This window comes from Sphaerodactylus townsendi, linkage group LG07 (genome assembly GCF_021028975.2).
Source record: "Sphaerodactylus townsendi isolate TG3544 linkage group LG07, MPM_Stown_v2.3, whole genome shotgun sequence".
Taxonomy (NCBI): Eukaryota; Metazoa; Chordata; class Lepidosauria; order Squamata; family Sphaerodactylidae; genus Sphaerodactylus; species Sphaerodactylus townsendi.
The window spans coordinates 95,373,026-95,393,592 of record NC_059431.1 but is presented as its reverse complement, the minus strand read 5'-3'; the positions used below and the strand labels follow the sequence as shown (position 1 = coordinate 95,393,592).

The window sequence follows — 20,567 nt, the reverse complement described above, 5'->3', positions numbered from 1 at the left end:
GGCTTATTGTGGTGAAATGGAAAAGGAACAGTAGCAGCAAATCAATTGCAGAGGCCAGCAGTATGTGCTCATGCAAACAAGCAGCCTGATACTGTGCAATGTCAGTGATGTGTGTGCCTGCATTCCTTGGGGGGGGGGGGGAATGGAAAGGCACACACATCTAGGCTGGCTGGTCATATCCTTCCACACATCTAGGCTGGCTGGTCATGATCCTTTACCTGGGAGTAAGTTTCGTTGGTGGCAATGGGTGTAAACTACAGGGGAAACCCTCTGAGGGGGAGTGCTTGTTGCAGCCACATTTCAAAGTATGTCATGGTTGCTGTATTGAGCTTACTCCTGAGTAATGCATGCCTGGTTTTCTTAACTGTAACCACAGTATTCAGGGAATCTAGGGTGCCTGGCCTCTCCCTCCCTTCCCTTGCATGTCGCCCCTCACTCTCGTCCCTCCCTCACTTCTCTTCCCTTGCATGCCACCCCTCCCTCCCTCCCTTCCCTTTCCCTCCGCTAGGGTGGGTGGGTCATATCAAGATACTGGGCCCCCTGCCTCCCCTCCCTTGCATGCCACCTCTCACTGTCTCCCCTCTCTCACTCTCTCTCTTCCCTTGCATGCCTCCCCCCCTCTCCCTTTCCTCTCCCTTCCCCTCTTCCCTTGCATGCCACCCAGTGGTGGGATCCAAAAATTTCAGTAACAGGTTCCCATGGTGGTGAGATTCAAACTGTGGCGTAGCACCAATGGGGCTGGGCGGGGCACGACGGGGGCGTGGCTGGGTATTCCAGGGGCGTGGGCATTCCTGGAAGAGGCTGTGGCAAAGGGACAGCCGCTGCACCAGTCCTTGGGCAGGAAACGAGATACGCGCAGGTGCAGGCTGCCACCTGCGCCGGTGCACCTCCTGCTAGACTGCTTTAAGTTCTGCGCGCTACTGCTGAGAGGAGGGGCGTAATTAAGGCAAAAATCACGTGGCAAAATCACCAATTAGTAACCTCCTCTCGGCACACACAAATAATTAGTAACCTACTCTCGGGAACCTGTGAGAACTTGCTGGATCCCACCTCTGATGCCACCCCGCCCTCTCAGTGGCAGTGGTGTAGGAGGTTAAGAGCTCGTGTATCTAATCTGGAAGAACCGGGTTTGTTTTTCAGCTCTGCCTCCTGAGCTGTGGAGGCTTATCTGGGGAATTCAGATTAGCCTGTACACTCCCACACACGCCAGCTGGGTGACCTTGGGCTAGTCACAGCTTCTCGGAGCTCTCTCAGCCCCACCTACCTCACAGGGTGTTTGTTGTGAGGGGGGATGGGCAAGGAGATTGTAAGCCCCTTTGAGTCTCCTGCAGGAGAGAAAGGGGGGATATAAATCCAAACTCTTCTCCTTCTCCCTCCCTTCCCTCTCCCTCATGTATATGTGTGTGTATGTGTTTCACTTCCACTGGAGTTACTGCCTATGTACTGTTTCCACTGCTCATATCTGGCCATCTGAGTGAACATTCTAAGCAGCACGAACATTCTAAGGGTGACAGTTACACACAGGCAGCTGCATGTCCTTCACCAGGGAGCGCCAGGAAAAAGGTGTTTTACCTGGGCCAGGTGTGAAATTTCAGGTATGTGAACATCTAAAAACACTCTCGCCTGGCTGACTATAGTGGCTGGGAATTTTCAGAGGAATTGGCCCAGCAGTTACTGAGGTATACTGTCATCAACAAAAACACTGTTAGCTTTTTATATATATAGATTAACTGAATAAAGGAAATTTTAGAATCTATCATATAAGACTCCAGACTATGCTGATTGTTTTCTAAAATTCAAAGGAATTTTCTTGCATACCTAAATAAACACATAATTCTATGTTGTTAAATAAACACATAATTCTATATCCTTTCATCTCTCTCATGGTTTGAAATTTGCAGAAAATGTAGAAATTTAAGGAAATCTGCCATGGTGACAAAAAGTACAACATAGACACTATGGAACAAAAATATCTCCTCCATCAAGTATTCAATCTCTGGACCCTTCCGTCTCATAGATCTAAGAGTAGGTTCTGTGTAATATGGTGCCTGCCAAACAAAGAAACCGGGCATTCTTTCTCTCTGCAGGATATGCCGCTGACAAAACTGAGGGACCAAGATGGAAAATCTTCAGAGGAGCAGCATTATTGTCACCTTCTTCTCTGGCAAGCACAGGGAATTACTGAGAAAGATTCTTGTGCTGCAGCAATAACAAATAATAACTTACGCTAGAAACAAGTATTTTACATTCTCATTTTCACATACAGACACCTTTGGAAGACATACTGAGTTTGAAATCTTTTGTACCATCATGTGTCATAGATCTCAATTTCTCTTTATAACCCAAAGGTATGCAAAAAATTAAAATGGAGATCACATCACTTTCTATCTGATCCTTTTAACTGGAGGTCCTGGGGACTGATTCCGGAAACTTCCACATGCCAAGCAGATGTTCAGCCACTGAGCCACAACCCTTCCCTAAGGTGTAAGGGATGCTTGTGCTTGAAGCTTGATGCTTCAAAACTGTCTCTCAATCAATAGTGAAAGCACACTACAGTCTCAGCCCCATAAAATTACATTAGTACTTAAACACCTTCCAGAAACACCACAGCTGTTACTATTTGGCTGGTCTGCTCACACTACTGTTTGTGCTGAGCCTTTTTCACCCCACTAAGTAGTACACGGGCGAGCTAAGAGCTACAGCGCTTGGGATGTGCCACCCCAGGAATCCCTCCTTCCCAAGGATTTCTTCCAAGCAACCAGCTTTTCCTTAGGGAGTGGTTGCTGTTTAGGGCCTCTCCCACCCCCGTTAATAGCAGGGCTTGTCCTTGTGGAAAAACCGAGGGCGAGGGAGATTTATTTTTCAAATTCTGGGTATTTTTAAAAGCTGAGATTTTTTTGTGTTTTTAACAAAAGAAAGGACGGCTATTCATGCATCTAACAAGAGCCACCCCAGGTGTTTGCATAGCTGTGTGATATTTATTTATTTATCGTCCTCTCTCCCTCATCACAAAGATGGGTCAACCTAGTTTTCAAAAAATATATACTGAGGTAACCAACAAGATAAATCCTGCCCACCCCCTTTATTTCGATGATAAGAACCCTAAATCCCCAGCTACCTCCCTTCAGGAGGTAACATTCCGCCCCACCATTTTTCATGAGGGGAAAACCTCCCCTCGGTTGCCACGGAAACTGTTACCCATTGCCCAATTTCCTCCCCTATGGCCTCATTCCCATTCCCTCCATTTCTTCCATAGCATAGCCCTTTTTTTTCTCTCGGCCCACTCAGCCAATAAGATGCCTGTTGCTAAGCGAAGAGCTCATTTGAATGAACCAATCGCCCGTCACCATTCCCCTGCCCTCCTTATAAGGGGAGCAAAGCTCGGCGTATTCCCGTTTAGCCCACATGGACTCCTCCTGCTCCCGTTTAGAGCGCGGGAAAAAAGCCTCCCCTCCCCCCAGCGCTGGCAGACCTATTAGTCCCGCCTCGTTGTGAATATTGGCGGGAGGAGGGGAGAGGGAGGAGCTTCGCGGAGCCTGATTTGCAAATCCGGGAATGGTGGCGGGGTGGAGAGAGGCGGGGAGTGAAGGCAGCTGGAGTGGAAAATTCCAGTGACGGGCGAGCAGGAGCCAGAAGTGGTCCGTACAGCCTCAGCTCTGAGGCTTGACCAGGCGCCTCGCCATATTGTGCACACCAGAGTAGCAATTTTCCCTACTCCCCAAACGAGGGCTCAGTACCACACACACTCGTACATAAAAAAATAAATTATTGCGGCATCGTCATGACAATACCCATAAGGCAGTTTCCCCAGAACATCTAAAACTAAAGTGTGAAACCAGATTGCTGCTAGATTGTTCTTTTTTTTTTTCAGGCCCTCATAAAGCTACCAGAGCAAGGTAGTGAGTCATTCAAACGCTGTCCAGGTATATTTATGAAAGAACACATACACAACTAGGATGAGACCCTTGTCCCTCAGTCACTTCTAAATGGCTGCTTTGATTTCCTTCTTGCATGCAGAAAGCTAAGCAGCACAAGAAGGCAAGGCTGGAGTGATGGTTTTTAGCCTTCATCATCACCTATACAATGTGCAATATTTTTAAAGGAAAAAAAGGCATCAAAACACGTTAATATATTAATGAGATAACATACAATCACCTTTGTCCCTCAATCACTCCTTAATGTTCACTTTGATTTCTGATTTACAAGATGTCTCCTGTCCATCCTCAAAGGACTTGCTGCCACTAATTTTGTAGTTTGGGAACAATCAGCCAACAACACATTGACACAACCATTTTATTTTAAGTCTGGAGAAGAAACCTGAGATTTTATTCTCAGGGCAGGATGAGCTGTATAAAACAATTATCCTCTATTGGTTGCAAGCAGAGATAAGGGGCTGCATGCGTAAATCTAAAATACCTCCTGACTTGTAGACTACTTTGGGGGCAGGGGCCTGCACTTGCCCTCTATAGAGAATGGCTGAGCTAGAGATCTTTGTCATGCCACCTTGCTGGAGATTTGAGGAGATGCAGCATTTGGGGCCTAAAGTAGTATAGATCTTGCAGGTATATCACTACCTCAAGGATAATTACATCTCCACAGGTTCCTCCTGGTACAAACAGCCCCATCTCGCCTATAAGAATAGAACCTGACATGCCACAGACCTGTCAAGTTGCAGCTGACTTATGGTGACCCCATTGAGTTTCCAAGCCAAGTGATATTCAGAGGTGGTTTGCCATTGCCATCCAAATTCTAACCCGGACCAATGCTGCTTAGCTTCTAAATATCAGGCTAGCCTGGACCTTGCAGGTCAGGATTCCTTAATAGCCAGTAACCATATTACAAATTGATTTTTCTTATTCTTAGGCACAAAGACTTACTGCACAGAGGCCTTGACCCTGAAAGATTGTGTGACAATGAAAATGTATTAAGGTGCCACACAATTAATGCTTTTCCTACTCTGCAGACAATTCCAAATATAGGCTGCATGTATAGACACATATCTAGGATAATCAGACACACAACTGATCTATCTATCTGCTTGCCTTTCCTGCTGAGACTCATAAGAGATTACACTAATTAAAAACAGCAATTAAGAAATGAAATGCTCAAAATAGGATAATAATACTTACAATAAAAAAGTAAGATATATACAACGGTGCCACAAAATTAGATTTTAAGGTTAAAGAAATGGTGCCACATTGAGTACACCTACACATAATTAAAAAACCCAACTCTCTGTTCAGATAAAGAATGACTCCTGCACTAAAGAGGCTACATCTGCTGACTCCACATTTAAAGATCTAAGACCAACAAAAGCAGACATGGAAGCTTGTGTTGAACAGAACTCTTTCTCAGGCTGGCTGTTGAGTACAGCATGCAAAAAAATAAAGAGGTAGGGACAGTAATGTTTTCAGACACAATCTTGTGATACCCTGTTTCCCCTAATATAAGACATCCCCGAAAAATAAGACATAGTAGAGGTTTTGCTGAAGTGCGAAATATAAGGCATCCCCCAAAAGTAAGACGTAGCAAAGTTTTTGTTTGGAAGCATGCCCCACAAACAGAACGCAGGAAAAATAAGACATCCCCTGAAAATAAGACATAGCACATCTTTGGGAGCAAAAATTAATATAAGACACTGTCTTATTTTCGGGGAAACACGGTATGTTGCTTGGTCCTTATACAAAAATTGTACAACTTTTGGGCTGTTGTTATTGTTTGAACTTGAAAGCATTCTGAATATAAAAATTCCCCATCAATCCACCATTGATTTTTTAAAATCAAGAAACAAGTGTTATTGAAATTTTATGTCATCTCCCTCTACTTGTTCTTTTTATTATAGTCCTGTCCTTCATAGTGCTTTCTATGGCAGCCAATGGTTGGAATACCAACTTTTAAGATTAAAGCAAAACTTATATTCTTAAGACTTATTATTTAAGACACCTTTTTGTGCACAGCAATAACATGATAGAAGCAGTCACCACAGCTAACTGCTTCTATGGAACTACTTGCTCCTATCTTGGTGTAAAGGACAAAAGTTTGAGAAGGGAAATTTTGATGAAAGGAAACGAGTGGGATAAAACAAGTTCCGGGCTGGATATTTCTGAAATTTTTTTTTCTTTATCAAATTTTACGTTGGTACTTTGTCTGAGGACTGTTAAAGAGAAGATTTCTTTACCAGCTGGCCAGAGATAAAATCACCAGCTGGCCAGAGATAAAATCATCAGCTTCATGAGAATATTTCATAATTGACTGCCCTCTTTTTGGTAGTGGAAGAAGCAGTATTGCTGCAGATCAACTTAGATGGGAGCCCTGGATGTTGCCTCCATCTTGAGCCATTGGTGTACCTCACTAATTGGAATATTTTGTGTTTGTTTTATATATTCCAAAATATATTGATTCAAAGTTCCCCAACATGGTGCCCTTGGGCATCATCAGAGGTGGGATCCAACCAATTCTCACCACTTCTCTAGAAGTGGTTACTAATTTTTTCTGAGTGCCGAGAAGGGGTTACTAAAGCAACCTCCCTGCCCAATAGGGACTGGAGGTGCGTGTGTGCGGCAGCGCCACTGTTTGAATCCCACCACCATCGGAACCTGTTATTAAAATTTTTGGATCCCACCACTGGCCGCATCATGACACCCACTGGTACTTCCTTTAGCACCTACCAAGTTTTTCAGAAAATGGGTAGTGCTATTGTAAGGCAAGGCTTATAATTGGATGCCCTCATTCAATTGAAAGGGTGTTCCACTGGAAGATTATGAAGAGTTGTAAGTACTTGGGGTTCTATTAGTCAGTATCTGTTCCATTCCCCCTTTTTTATTATTATTATTATTATTATTATTATTATTATTATTATTATTATTATTATTATTATTATTATTATTATTATTTGTTTGATTTGGAAACCACCCACTCCCGAAGGGCTCTGGGTGGTGTACAGTAAATGTAAATACAATAATACAAATACAGCAATACATAATACATTAAAATTCATAATCAGATCTATAAGACATATAAAAACATAGCAGCATACGGTATAAAAATGGTGGCCCCGATCCAAAGGCTGGGAGGGAACAGGCCGTGCTGACAAGATGTTATACCGAATGTGCCAAAAGCGGTGTGGCACTCAGCACGGGGGCATAAGGGGGAGGGAATATGTAGCTGGCCTCCCCAAAACCCTGGTGGAACAGGACGGTTTTACAGGTCCTGCGGAATTCACCAAGATCCCGCAGGGCCCGCATGTCAGATGGAAGCATGTTCCACCAGGCAGGGGTTTTAGGTTTTCTTTCTTCTCATTAGTTGCAAAGAGGGAAGTGTTCCATTCCATTTCACTTGGGATTGACTCCGCTCCTGTGGTTGCCATTTTGGGATGGCATTCATCCCTCTCAAAGTTTCACAGGCTCAAGAAGGTTGGGGACCCCGGTATCTTGTCTCTTTCTTGCATAACAGAGACACTTGCTTCTTGATCCTCTGCTTCTGGCACTGTACATAAAAATAGAGGCATGTAACACTGTAAATTGACTGTTTGTTACATCAGTGCTTCCCAACCTGGGGTGCGCGTTCCCCCAGGGTTATGCAACACAGCATTTGGGGGTTTGCAAAAAAAACAATGTAATGGATTTGCTAATATGGGGGTACAATTTTAGGGAAATGGGTTACCAAGAGGTACAGGAATGAAAAAAGGTTGGGAACCACTGTGTTTCACAGTTCTGTTGTACTTATGAAGGAGTTTCCAGAATACTGGGCTCAATCCAGCCAGCTTTTTTACTCAAGTCTTCCCCAATTCTCCAGCACGCCCATTTCTGTTGGTTAAAGGGGTCTCTTCCCCTCTTTTTCACTAGAAGGTAGCAGATCTAACCCAATGTCTACACCTATCTCAAGAAAGATTGTCTGATTCTCTCAGTATAACAAAATCAGAAAATGGCCTGATCTGACTGGCAGAAAACACAGGAAAGGGCGGTTAAAGATTTTATTATTATTATTATTATTATTATTATTATTATTAGATTTAATATACTGCCCTATCTCAGCAGGGCTCAGCATTTGCTGAATGCTTTCAGTTCTTCAAAGCCCTAATAAATCTGCAGATATCCAGTGAGCCTCAGCATTGCCAGTAACACTGACCAGTTATGACACAACCACAAACAGTGGGCTGGGAGGACTCCTCTACATCACCAAGACATAGTTTGTTTGTACCCCTGAAGGCCTGAGAAATCCAAGCCCATGAAATAAGGGGGGGGGATGCCTTATTTCAAAACCCATAGCCGATACATATTGATCACTTCCATCCCAGTAATACATTACAGCACACATTAGTTTTTACTCTTGTGGCTTTGACTGGACACTCCATGCAGAAGTGTCATTTTGGTTTCTTTTGCTTAAGCGAGGGCTCTACGTTCAAACGGATGTCCGTTCCTTCTTTTTTGACTACAGTGGGGATTGGTTGTCATGCTGTGGTATTAAAATGCAAGTGGAGAATCCAGACAGAATGGCCATTAGCTGAAGGACTCAAGAGTGAGTGGGTTGTTTGATACAGACTGGCAGTGCCATTTGTACCAAAAAGATAAGGGGTGGGGAAGAAGGCAGGGGAATGCATGAGATAGGGAATGTAGGAAGGAACAGGGAACTTTTTCACACAAGGCTGTTAATTGCACATAGATGCCATAACACTCAGTGCGTTAGTAATTCAAGGGAAATTTGCCCCATTCGAGGGAATTTCCCAAGGATGTAAGCTAACAGTGTAGAAGAGAGAAAGGATAAGGTGGGGAAGTGAATCTGAGTTGCAAGGTTTGTCCGATTTAGTTTACAAAGAGTAATGAAAAGATTTTGTTCCTGCATCTCTTGCAAATGAATGTAGGAATGTGGTGTTTTGAGTTGACAGTGAGTGTTCCAAAAGGTTATTCTGGCAATTAATGAGTCCCAGGCCATTCTCAAAGGCTGGATGCTTTAGTACAAAATGCTAAAGCTGTGTGCTTTAGCATAAAATGAACAGCCCCACTTGTGAATCAATGTTTCTGTTTCCTAGTCCTATCATATCCAGTAGCCAGACATGCTGAGGAGACACACCAACATGTCAAATTTAAAAGGCTCCATAATAAAGCCAGCCTAGTGCAGTGGTCAGTGTTTCTGTGATAACTGTGTTTGGATTTCTGTTCTTCTATGGAATCTCACTGAGTGATCCTGAGTCTGTCCTAAGTCTAGCCTACTTCACAAGGCTGTTATGAGGATATAAGGTGGTGAAGGGGAAATGATTTCATAAGCCATTTTGGTTCCTGGTTAGGGTGAAAACTGAGATTTAAAAAAATATAAATTTAGCAGCCCTTTAATTCAAAGCCCCAAATACGAGAATAAACCCAACTGTGCCAGAAGCTGGCCACTACCGAGACAAAGTCTCCAAATTAGTCATTCCTATATATTGTGAGAATCTTATGGAAAGGGAAAGCTTTGCTCTTGCCTTTTGAAAACTGAGATACCTAGAATCATCTTCACGAACTTTCAGTCCAATTTTATGGTGCATATTACATTCTGAAAGCTTAGAATGTCCACAGAATATAACTTTTGACTCCAGTAGGATTTATCTAACAAAACCATCACCCTCTGGTTCCACACATCATTAGCTTGGATGAGAATTGCCAGTTTTTAACCACTCCCTTCAAAACTTCACCAAACCACGAGAAAAGCATGGTTGCCACAAATCCGAATTCATGTTTGAAGAAGTTCCTGTGATGCATTTATATATGTGCATTAGCGTACATTCAAGATCAGGCACTATGGATCAGTTATCCTTTGGCAACACTCCATTGGAGATGGGCAAAGAATCAAAATGCTTTTGGCAAAGCCCAAAACACACAGCCTGTCTGCTGCAGGGGAACCTTGTGTAGAGTTTGGTGTGGATTCTGCATCCCACTCTAGGAATTTGCAGGCAGGCTTAGAGGCAAAGGGGGTTTGCCTTTAACTGTGGGAGATTCACCACCTTTCATGCTAACTCTTAAATGTGACAGAACACAGGTTTCCATTCTGGGAATGTCCACAATAGGAACTCAGGATGTAGCCCACCCACACCATTCCACCCATGACCCCACTCTGCCAGCCACGATTTTGCAGGTGAAAAGCACCCACAGGCATCTCACAACCTCATGGCTGGTTTAAGACGATCAAACAGGTAGTGGCGGGGGAAGGGCGCTCTTCCCCACCCAGACCCTCTGGACGGCACATCCTGCGCGGTCCTTATGGCCAGGTGAGTACCAGCAAGCACTCCGGTGTTTCTCGGGCCCCAAAGCAGCAGCACCGGGCAGGGCGTGCGTGCATCGCGCGCTCGCGTGTAGGTGGCGAAGGTGAACAAAGGAACAGTGGCAAGGACTCGCAAGGGCGCCCCGCGGGTTGAGGAACGCGGTCGCGCCCCCTTCCCCGGGAGAGCCGTCCGCGCCGAGGCTTTCCAGGCGAAGGGCAGCGCCGGCGTCCCCTCCCCGCGGCCCATGGATCCCCCTCCCGCCCCGGCGTGCCGCCCGCCCCCTTTCGCGCTCAGCCCTCCCCGTCCCCCTCCCTTCCCGCGGGTCCCTCCCTCCCTCCCTCCTTCTCTCCCTGCCTTCCTCGTCACCGATTCGAGCCATCTATAAATCCCCTTTTCTGGCATAGCCCCACCGTGGGAGAGGGAGGAAGCCCCCGTGCTTGTGGCGCCCGGGACCAGAAGAGCAGCAGCTGCCGCCTCGCCGCCACCAGCGTCGGGGAAAAGCCGCCCGCACGTGGTCCCTGCCCGCTCGCCCGCCACCCACCCGCCCCAGCGCCCGCCCGGCGTCTCTCCGGCTCTCCTGCCCTGTCTCCCCCCTTGTCTTTCGCCGCTTCCCGCTCGCCGCCGCCGCTCCAGGATGTCGGAGAAGTCCGCCGAGGAGGCTCCGGTGGAGCTGGGCGCCAAGGTGAGACGCCCAAGACGAGCGCGCCGCCGCCGCCGCCCTTTGCATCCCCCCACCCGGACCCCGCGCTGGGTTTTGCGAGGGATTGCAGCGCGCGCGCACGGAGGTTTCTCTCGGGGACGCAGCAGCAACAACTCCGGAGGGGCGAGGAGGGCGACTGGCTGGTGCCCGCCTCGCCTCGCCTTCTTTTCTTTTCTTCTCCACACTCCCCCCCCCCCCTCCCAACGATTTGGCCAGAGGACCCTTGTCCGCTGAGCGCGGGGGGCTAACCCCCCCCTCAGGGGCAGCCGTGGCTTGGGGCGAGCGTGGGTCTGAATGGCCACTCGTGTTCTTAGAGACTCATTTCGGGCGCCCACTTTTTTGGGCGGGAGGGGGCGAGAAGAAGACCGGTCCTCCCGGTGCCTGAAACGAAGCAAGCTGAACTGACCCTCCTTCCTCCTGGTGCTGCTTTATTAGGAAACGAACGGCGAGGCGGCCGCCCGCACGGCACAAAGCCCTGGGAAGATGGAAGGCAATTAAGAGCCGGCGCGAGGCGGTGTGTGCGTGCGAGCGAGCGCGCGCCTGCCAGCCAGCCAGCCACCATCTGGGCACGCAGGTTGCTTGCCTTTGAAGAGCCCCCCTGGCGCGCCTGCATGCCAGCCTTTGTGCTCTGCTTTACAGCGGGGTACTGCGCGCCAGCGACCAACCCGGCTGGCTGCGATGGGGCGAATGTTTGGCTTTGGGAGTGGGGCGGGGGCGCCAGGGCGACAATAAACACGCGATTCCGAAAGACGCGGACCTGTGCCCTCTTCCTTGGATTATTTAGGGGGCTGCGGGGTGAGGGGCATTTGCTTCGGGTTGTAGCAGACTGGTTTTATGAAAAGCGAGGGCGGAATTGCAGTAGGAGCCCAGTGGAAGTTTGGGACAAAAATCAGTCCGAGTCTTCCTAATGCCACCGGCGGGACTGCTCGATTTAGTTCTTGCAAAGGGACTGAGCACGTGTCAGACGAGTCCCTGTCTTCTGCCCTTATTACAAACAAGGCGTTCTTTTAATCCAGGGCAGGACAGCAGGAGACGTGGGAGAATACAGTCCCCTTATTTGCCGGAAAGGAGTGGGAGGAGGAAAGAGAAAGGCAGGGAATAATAGCCTGTGTCTGGGTGGTGGTCCTGGTTTTATTTTATTTTATTTGCCGAGGAGATCTTTAAGCGGCTCTCTTGGGCCGGAGGGGAAATAAATAACTATAAGCGTCTTCTAGGCCAGCCGGGGACACAGGGAATAAAGGTTAAATTCCTGTTGGCTGCTTAGACTTGCTTTTGTGCCCTTTCTGATTTTGAATGAGAAAGTTAAGATACAAAGGATGTCAGAAATGGAGCTGCAGAACCCCCACCCCCTTTGTAAAGCAAAATCCAAAACCATTTACACAACAGTATGCCATCTCGGCTGAATCAAAGCACCATTCACCAAGGTCACATTGCCACCTCCCCCCGCCCCAACTTTTCAGATATGGACCATAGGAATTGTTTTTCAGTAGCTTTCCGGTTGCCACCTTGTAAATCCTGTGCCGGTTATGGGTTAGAATAACTACTTGTAAGAGACCATGCTAGATGCCATAACCATGCCCATGCGGAGCTCAGAAAATTGTGTCAATCACTGTCTGTAACCTTGCTGGCATTGGGAAGGAAGCTCATGAACCAGCCAGGGAGATATTTTTGTCTCTTGTGACGGAGAAGATCCTTCCACGCTTGTATTTGCTAGTCTGACTGTGGAAATGTCAAATGGTGGTGTAACAACAAAACGATAAATCCAGGCGAGACTGCATGTAATCTAGGCCAGCGTTCTGTCTGTGGCCTGTTTTACATGCCTTGGAGAAAACACATGATACCCTCTAGTGGGAAATTATGGCACAGTCCATTTTAAAGAAAGGTTCTCATGCGCCTGTTTTTCCTCCTTTGATTCACGCCTATCTACATTGCTAGTTTTATCAGCATGAAGGTGCAGTACATAGGCAGCTAGATCTGCCAGGTCTTTGTTGGGAATTGATACCAAGAGGTGTTACCACCTCCTGCTGTGAAATGTGCAAAGAGATCAGATTAAAGCAAGTTCATGGAGATTTGGTTGACCAACAACTGTTAGCCCTAGAGGCAGTATTGGGAAAAGGCTACTTGTTTTGTTCCAGGGACTTATAGTGTGAAGCAGAATTCTAGATTCAGCCTTCTTAGTCAGATCTGGGCATGGATCTTCTAGGTAAACCAATTTTTAGCTTCGTTTGTTGGGGGTTTCTTTTGTTCGTTCTTTGTTCATCTGCCCCATGAATAAATGGAATTGTTCTGTTTCAGGACGTGGAATATGTATATGCATTGAGAGGGGAGTAAATTTGGCCTCAAGAATGAATTTACTGAGTGGTATTAGCCAAGTTACCCTTCACTCAATCACAGATCCCCATCTTGGCCTACATTATAGGAGTGTTAAAAAGATGATTGAAATAAATATAGAGCCTCCAGTGGTTAGAAAAAGCTCCAGTAGATAACAAAAGGTTGTTATTGTTATCTCTAAAGGTAGCTGTCAGAGACAAAATCTTTCACTTCCTCCGCTAGAACAGCCCAATTATGCTAATAGCACCATCTAGCTGTGTAGATAACCCAAAGCCAAACAGGCTGTGAACAATGAGAGCAAATTGTGCACTCTAATGAAATACAGCAACTGTGTGTGGGTCTTTGTATAGAATGACCAACATTCATCGTCATTGCAGCTGAACTCTCAGGCTGGTCTCCATAAAATGTAGCAATTCGTTTTCACAGAATCAGAGAGTCGGAAGAGACCACAAGGTCCATCAAGTACAACCCCCTGCCTTGCTGGAACACACAATCAAAGCGCTCCCGACAGATGGGCATCCAATCCAGCCTTTGTTTATAAACCTCTCCATTCTCTGAGGAAGCATATTCTACTGTCAGACAGCCCTTACCTTCAGGAAGTTCCTCCTAAGGTTTAGGTGGAATCTCTTTTCTCATAGTTTGAATTGATTGCTCCATATCCTAGTCTCTGGAGCAGCAGAACATAAACTTGCTTCATCTTCAACATGACATCCCTTCAAATATTTAAACATGGCTATCATGTCACCCTTAATCGTCTCTTCTCTGGACTAAACGTGCCCAGCTTCCTAAGTCTTTCCTCATAGGCCGTGGATTCCAGATCTTTTACAGTTTTGGTCACCCTCCTGTGGACATGCTCCAGCTTGTCAATTTCATTCTTGAATTGTGGTACTCAGAACTGCTCACAGCATTCCAGGTGAGATCTGACCAATGCAAAATAGAGGGTACTATCATGTCACTCTATCTAGACCAGGGGTAGGGAACCTGCGGCTCTCCAGATGTTCAGGAACTACAATTCCCATCAGCCCCTACCAGCATGGCCAATTGGCCATGCTGACAGAGGCTGATGGGATTTGTAGTTCCTGAACATCTGGAGAGCCACAGGTTCCCTACCCCTGATCTAGACACTATACTCCTGTTGATGCAGCCTTGAATTGTACTGGCTTTCTTAGCATCCACATCAGAGTGTTTACTCATGTTCAGCTTGTGGTCTGTTAAGACTCCCAGATTACATGTACTCTTGTCAAGCCAGATGTTGCCCATCTTAACTCTGTGGAGAAAAATCAAACGGCGATTAGGAAAAGCCACTTAACAGTGGTTTCAATAGCAAACAAATCCACCAACAACTCACCAAATCAGCTACTCTGAAGCATCAGGAACCTGTGTCAGGTTGCAGGTTTTAGAGCAGTGGTGGTGAACCTATGGCACTCCAGATGTCCGTGGACTACAATTCCCATCAGCCCCTGCCAGAATTGTAGTCCACGGACATCTGGAGTGCCATAGGTTCACCACCATAGTTTTAGGGCGTCATGATGGGTGAGCGAGAGCAAAAGGCATATGTGGGCCACTGTGCGATCCTCAGAGGGGAATTCTGTGCCAGCCTTGTTGGCAGATGTGTAGGAGAGTGGTGGATCGTGGCCCTTGTTGATTCATTGGAGGGAGGGGAGCTTCACAGTTGTACATTAACAAATGATACTAAAGCAACGGAATGCCCACAAGGCCTCAGTCAGCTTCCTTTCCTGGTTCCCATTATCTGTGCTTCCTCATGCATCCAAGTCTGACAAGCTCTTGCTCTCTGTGATATATTGTGTGTGGTTTTTTAAAAAAAGAAATGACATTTATGAACCAACTGCCAAATGTTTCCTCAGTCGTAATTTTTCCCGTGTTGCTTCTGACTAATGCAGCAGCCCTTGTGGCCATGTTCTTTTTACATGTTTCATTATTTTGTCGTAAGATTTTCTTGTACTAGCTGCTCTTCAGTCCTGCCAACCTAAGAACACTTTCCCAGGAGTAAATCACTCTGGATACACCTGAGTAGGATTGCTGTCTGAAGTTCCTTACGTGCTGGACTCTGGCTTGATTTGAACTTGATGCAGGCTGAAACCTAAGAATTGTGGATTTTTCTGTGTGTAGCAGCCCATTTTCAGCAAGGTGCTCCAGGAGCTCAGAGCTAGCTTTTGATTTGGACAGCATCGGGTCATGATTGGGCCTAAGAGATTTCCTTATCCTGTTTTGTAGGACCTGAAAGAGAAGAAGGAGAAGCATGAGGAGAAATCTGCTCGTAAGGAGAAGAAGGAGATTATAGAGGTAAAATGGGGTTTGTGTCTGCTGAAGAAGTAGTGGGAAGCAGTGGGGCTGAAAGGGATGGGGCAAATAGAGGGTACTTTAAAACTGGAGCCATCAGTTTATGGCCCTGGTTGGGATGAACATGCTAACCTTCATTCTTTAAGTGCCCCATACACTTGCCTTTGAGGAAAATGCTGATTTGGACCCTTTGCTGTGCTTCTCCAGGGACTTTCTGCCTTTTTCTTTCGCATGCCCAAAACACTTTTTGTATGTCCATTGAAAGACTCTTAAGCCCCTGGGTTTTTAAGATGAAACATTGCTTAAAAGACAAGGGAGGGGGTGCTTGGAGGTCATTTTGAACTAGGCCACTCCCCTTTCACTTCTGTGTGGCAGTATTGACTCTTTGAGATTGCCTGTGGGGTCACGATGGGGTGAGTAAACTCTGCAGAGCAGAATGGCAGGTTCTTATGCCTCTGGATTCTCTTTCAATGAGAGACACTGGAAGGGTCAGAAAATAGAAGCAAGTGGTTCAAAAATATGAGTGCCCAGTTAGCTAGGAATTAGATAGTAGAGGCAGGGAATATCTGGGAGTCAACTCAGGATAAATTTGGGACTCACTGGAAAATGGAAGGTGAAATCTAAGACAGAGAAGCAGGGAGGATCCTCTCCAGACGCCACATACTCCAGAAAGTGTGGGATGAGATGGGACTCAGAGTCTCTTTATTTCTTCTAACCTGACCAACCACTTCTCAGGAAAGATAATGGAAATGAAAGACAAGGGAAATGCACCTCACCAGTTGAATGGCAGGCAAATATTTTGGCTACAAAGTCTCCACTGGGGAGAAGGCAGATATCTTCTACTTGAGGGGAAAATCATAAGCAGGCAGGTTGATATTTTGGTAATCAGTTGCCAGTTCTGACTTGTTAGCATTCACTGAGAGAAACTCAGTGAGGTCTAATGGTGGTGAACCTATGGCACTCCAGATGTTCATGGACTACAATTCCCATCAGCCCCTGCCAATAGGAATTGTAGTCCATGAACATTGGGAGTGCCATAGGTTCACCACCACAGGGTTGGGTGCTAAGATTTGATGCCCCCAGTGGTTGGACATGGAGTTGGTGTTCTTTAGTTCAGGGGCCATCGCTACTTACCTGTTTTTAAGTAGCTTAAAAACAAAACGTTTTAAAAATCCCATCTTCCCTCCCAGGATAATGAACATAGTTCTGCTCCATTTGAACCTCACAATAAATCTGTAAAAGAGGCCAGGCTGAAAAAATTGACAGGCCTGAGGTCACTTCAGTAACTTCAGTGGGGATTTGGACCTGGGCCTGCAAGTTCCCAATCCTTTCCCTCCAACTGCCATCCCACATAATTATCCAAGCTCAGAACAGGAAGAAGCTGTCCCTGAAAAAAAACAGAGGCATCAGCATAGGATGGATGTTCATAAGAATATATGAATATACCACTTCGACTCATAGTGGTCTGTTTTCGGATGTCGTTCACAAGCAGGAATGAGCTTTTCCTGTAGAATTTTCTCCCTATATTAGATGGAGGCCCATCTACTGTATAGTCCCTCTTCCAGTCAGGAAGGCCAAAGCTGTTTGCTTTCAGCAGCAATAACCACGGATAGTGGCCATTGAAAAATATATCCTCCGATTTAGTTCCTTCTGAGTAAGCCCAGCTGAGAACCCTCATCCACAGAACATGTCAGACCAAAACATATATGTCACATGTTGGAGCTAAGCAGTTTGTGAGGACCAGAGTGTTGGAGGTACATGCAAATACCCCAGTGCTAAGAAAGTGGCGAAGAAGCACATTCAGAGGGCTCCTGTGTGATATGAGAAGCAGGAGAGCAAGTGTCCGTGTGGGAGAGCGCCAAGAAGAGGTTGTAAAGACCAGAAACTAAGAACTCTAAGCGACCTCGGTAGGCCAGAGAGACCTAGAGGATGGTAGAAACAAACTGGGGGAAATTTTGCTGCGGGAGCTAAACAGATCCATCCCTGGAAGGAAGACTGAGGAAGAGTGGAGTATTATAATCTCTCTCTTTTTCTGTCTCTCTTTTTAAAAAGGCACATTTGTGGTACTGGTGAAAATTGTGGGGTTTTCTAGGCAAGAGGTCCTCAAAAATGGTTTGCCATTGCTTGCCTCTGCATAGCAAATCTGGACTTCCCTGGTCATCTCCCATCCAAATATTATCTGGTGCAGAGGCGTACCAGGGGAAAATGGCGCCCGTAGACATCAATATGGGCTGGATCAGGGGCACTCGGAGACAATGAGGCAGCAGGAAGTCCTGCTGCCTCGTTGTCTTCAAGCGCCCTTGACCCCGACCATGTGTCATCGACATGGACAGGGTCAAGGGCGCATGACTCCACCCCCCCACTGCATCTTGCTGGTCTTGTGGGGGCCAGTTTTGCACCCCCATGTGACCAGAAGAGTAGCGCCCAGTGGCAAATACGCCACTGATCTGGTGCTGACCCTGGTTAGCTTCCAAACTCTGGTGAGATCAGGCCAGCCTGTGCCATCCTGGTTAGGGCAAATTTGTGGGGGCACCTGTAAAAAAAAGGCAAGAAGCTGTAAGAAAGCCGATCAAGATGGAGATTTTACAATTCTCTGCTTTCTTCCATGGGTTCATCTTATGCAGGACGATGAAAATGGTGCTGAGGAAGAGGAAGATGATGAAGATGCAAATCCTGAAGATGTAGACGATGAAGATGAGGATGATGAAGGTGAGCATGGGCAGCCTGTGTGGTTTGTGGAATGGAACTGTGAGTGGACACCCCATTAAATTCCATGTCAGATTGAGCAGTTTATAATTCCTCTTTCTTTCCTCCTAGATGATGAGAATGATCAGGAGCCAGATTCACATGCAGTAAAACGATCCGCAGATAAGAAGCAGGAGGAGGTGAGTATAGAGACACTCTTGTGGAAAACACACCGAGTGAGGCTGGAGTCAATTATGCCAAACTAAGGAACGGCTTGGAAATATGCTCTCTTAACACTTACAAGCTCACCCACAAGAGGAGGAATCCCGGACGTGCCTCCTAAGTGGAACCTTGCAAAATTCCCTTCAGGATTTTAGATTAAAGTGATGTTGTCATTCCTTCCCTTGCATCTCCAGAGCATTTTGATTGCCTACATCAGAACAGGAAATTATTTCAGCTCCACCTTCTTTTCCTTCTCACTGTTTGCTGCCTCCTGTTTGAGCAGGCAGAGAATTCTCCTCAACCAGGAGATGAATCTTCCCATCTCTTGCACTGTCCTTCTTGTGCACAGCACAGAGTCGTGACTAGATAATGTTCTAGTGCGCAAAAGAGTTCGGGTAAAAAGGACCATTAAAGCTGGAAAGACAGCCCTGATTCAGCAGGGGTGCCAGCAGATGCATTCAGACTCCTCCAGGCCGTCATCGACAATAATTTTCTCCCCTCAGAATACATGACCACTGTTCTCCTCCTGTTGTAAAGGATCTAGCCCAGGGTTGTCCAGCCCACAATGGGACTGGGGGATCCCCTGGCCCCAGCTCCTGCTGCCCACCATGGCTCTGGGTGTGTGTGTGTGTGGGGGGGGGGGGATTTAAAAGTGGCCATTGGCCTAATAATATGGCTTCCTCCACCAGAGATGTCTCTTCTCTTCCCCTTAACTTTGTAAGGCCAGAACAACCTGCAAACACTGTGGCCCGCTCTGACCACCAAACTCCTCTTCCTTTGTCTGTACAGGATGAAGTGGATCCAAAGCGAAAGAAGACAGAAAATGGTTCCTCTGCTTGAAACGCCCCTGCCGGTGTCCACATCCTCTTCTTTACTGTCCGTCTGCCCCTTCTCCCTCACTTCACTCCTCCCACCTGCGCTGGTACCTCTTTTAAGGCCCACAGTCCCAAAGGGGGGAGGAGGCACTCAGTTTGCTCTCCAACAGGGAGGGAGGGAGGGAGTGAAGGGAACTCTACTCTTGCCCCAGGCCCTGTCCCACATTACAGTGCTCCCTACAGTTTTAACCTCCACCTCGTTGCTGATCCGCCCTCCGCCTCCCCTTCCAGCATCTTGTTCCCCACAAATGTTCACTTTGCAAGCACCCGCTCACGACTGCTGCCTAACTGAGATCCTCACTTGCTTTCATTTTGACACTTCTTCTGCGGGGAAAAAAAACACCCCTTGCTCCCTGCCCTCCATCAACCACATCCCCCTTTCTCTACTTCCTTCGGTCCCTTACAAAGTTCCACAAACTTGTGGGACGTGTGTGGTGCTGGGGTCGGGGGGATCGAATGGCAGGGCATCTTGGCAGTGATCCATTGATCTTCTCTGCCTGGTTCCCTTTCCATGGCTGGGAAAAGGCAAAAGAGAGAGAAAAAAAACGCAACAACAAAGAAATGTGTGGGTTTTAAAAAAAACAACGACGAAACATGCATAGCAACAAAGATTTTAATTATTAATACATTTTTGTACAAATTTACACAGCAAGGCAGCAAGCTGTATCTGGTGATTTGTTTTTTTTTCTTCCAGAGGCAATGCTTGTTTTATAATGTGTAAAATCATATGTGATTCAGTGGTTTGTTATTTTTTTTTTCCTTCCTCATTTTGGGTCTTTGAAAAATGAATTAGGGACCAAATTTTTAGTTCTCCGTCGTTCCCTTCCGGTTCTTCTGTTCCTTTTTTTTCTTTGTAAATTAAAGCAGAACCATCTGCAGTATTTTCTATGGCACAGACATTATGAGGATGAGAAATATAAATATATATATTGTTTAGCACTGTAAATAAAAACCTTTCAAAAAGATTTCGTGCTGTCCGAGTCCGTCTGTCATGATACATATCTGCCTCTGAATGCAGGCTGTGCGTAGTGGCAAAATACAAAGTATCCTCACTTAGAGCACTTTGATGGGGAAAAGTGCGGAAGGGCTCTAATGGGTCTTTTCTTTGCAAGAAATAGCTGTGTTGATTCATTGCTACAAAAAATATCCAAAGTATCTTACAGCAACTTAACAGCTGGAAGGTTTTGTGGAGTAGCAACCTCTCTGTCAAATACATGGG

The 20,567-nt window shown here is 46.4% G+C and overlaps 1 protein-coding gene across 1 annotated transcript; it reads left to right on the top strand.

The window, feature by feature from the left end:
- The first annotated feature begins 10,559 nt into the window (after nt 1-10,559).
- PTMS (parathymosin) lies at nt 10,560-20,313 on the top strand. Its single transcript, XM_048503591.1, has 5 exons — nt 10,560-10,916; nt 15,501-15,569; nt 18,191-18,275; nt 18,384-18,451; nt 19,263-20,313. The coding sequence occupies exons 1-5, from the start codon at nt 10,869-10,871 to the stop codon at nt 19,311-19,313; spliced, it is 321 nt and encodes a 106-aa protein (XP_048359548.1). The 5' UTR covers nt 10,560-10,868; the 3' UTR covers nt 19,314-20,313.
- Nucleotides 20,314-20,567: the final 254 nt, after the last annotated feature.

What these genes read in the sequence shown, in the direction of transcription:
- PTMS (XM_048503591.1), top strand. Translation starts at nt 10,869, where the DNA reads ATGTCGGAGAAGTCCGCCGAGGAGGCTCCGGTGGAGCTGGGCGCCAAG. An exon ending in TGAAGATGAGGATGATGAAG is followed by an intron (nt 18,276 to 18,383) that starts GTGAGCATGGGC and finishes CTTTCCTCCTAG; the next exon opens with ATGATGAGAATGATCAGGAG. An exon ending in CAGATAAGAAGCAGGAGGAG is followed by an intron (nt 18,452 to 19,262) that starts GTGAGTATAGAG and finishes TTGTCTGTACAG; the next exon opens with GATGAAGTGGATCCAAAGCG.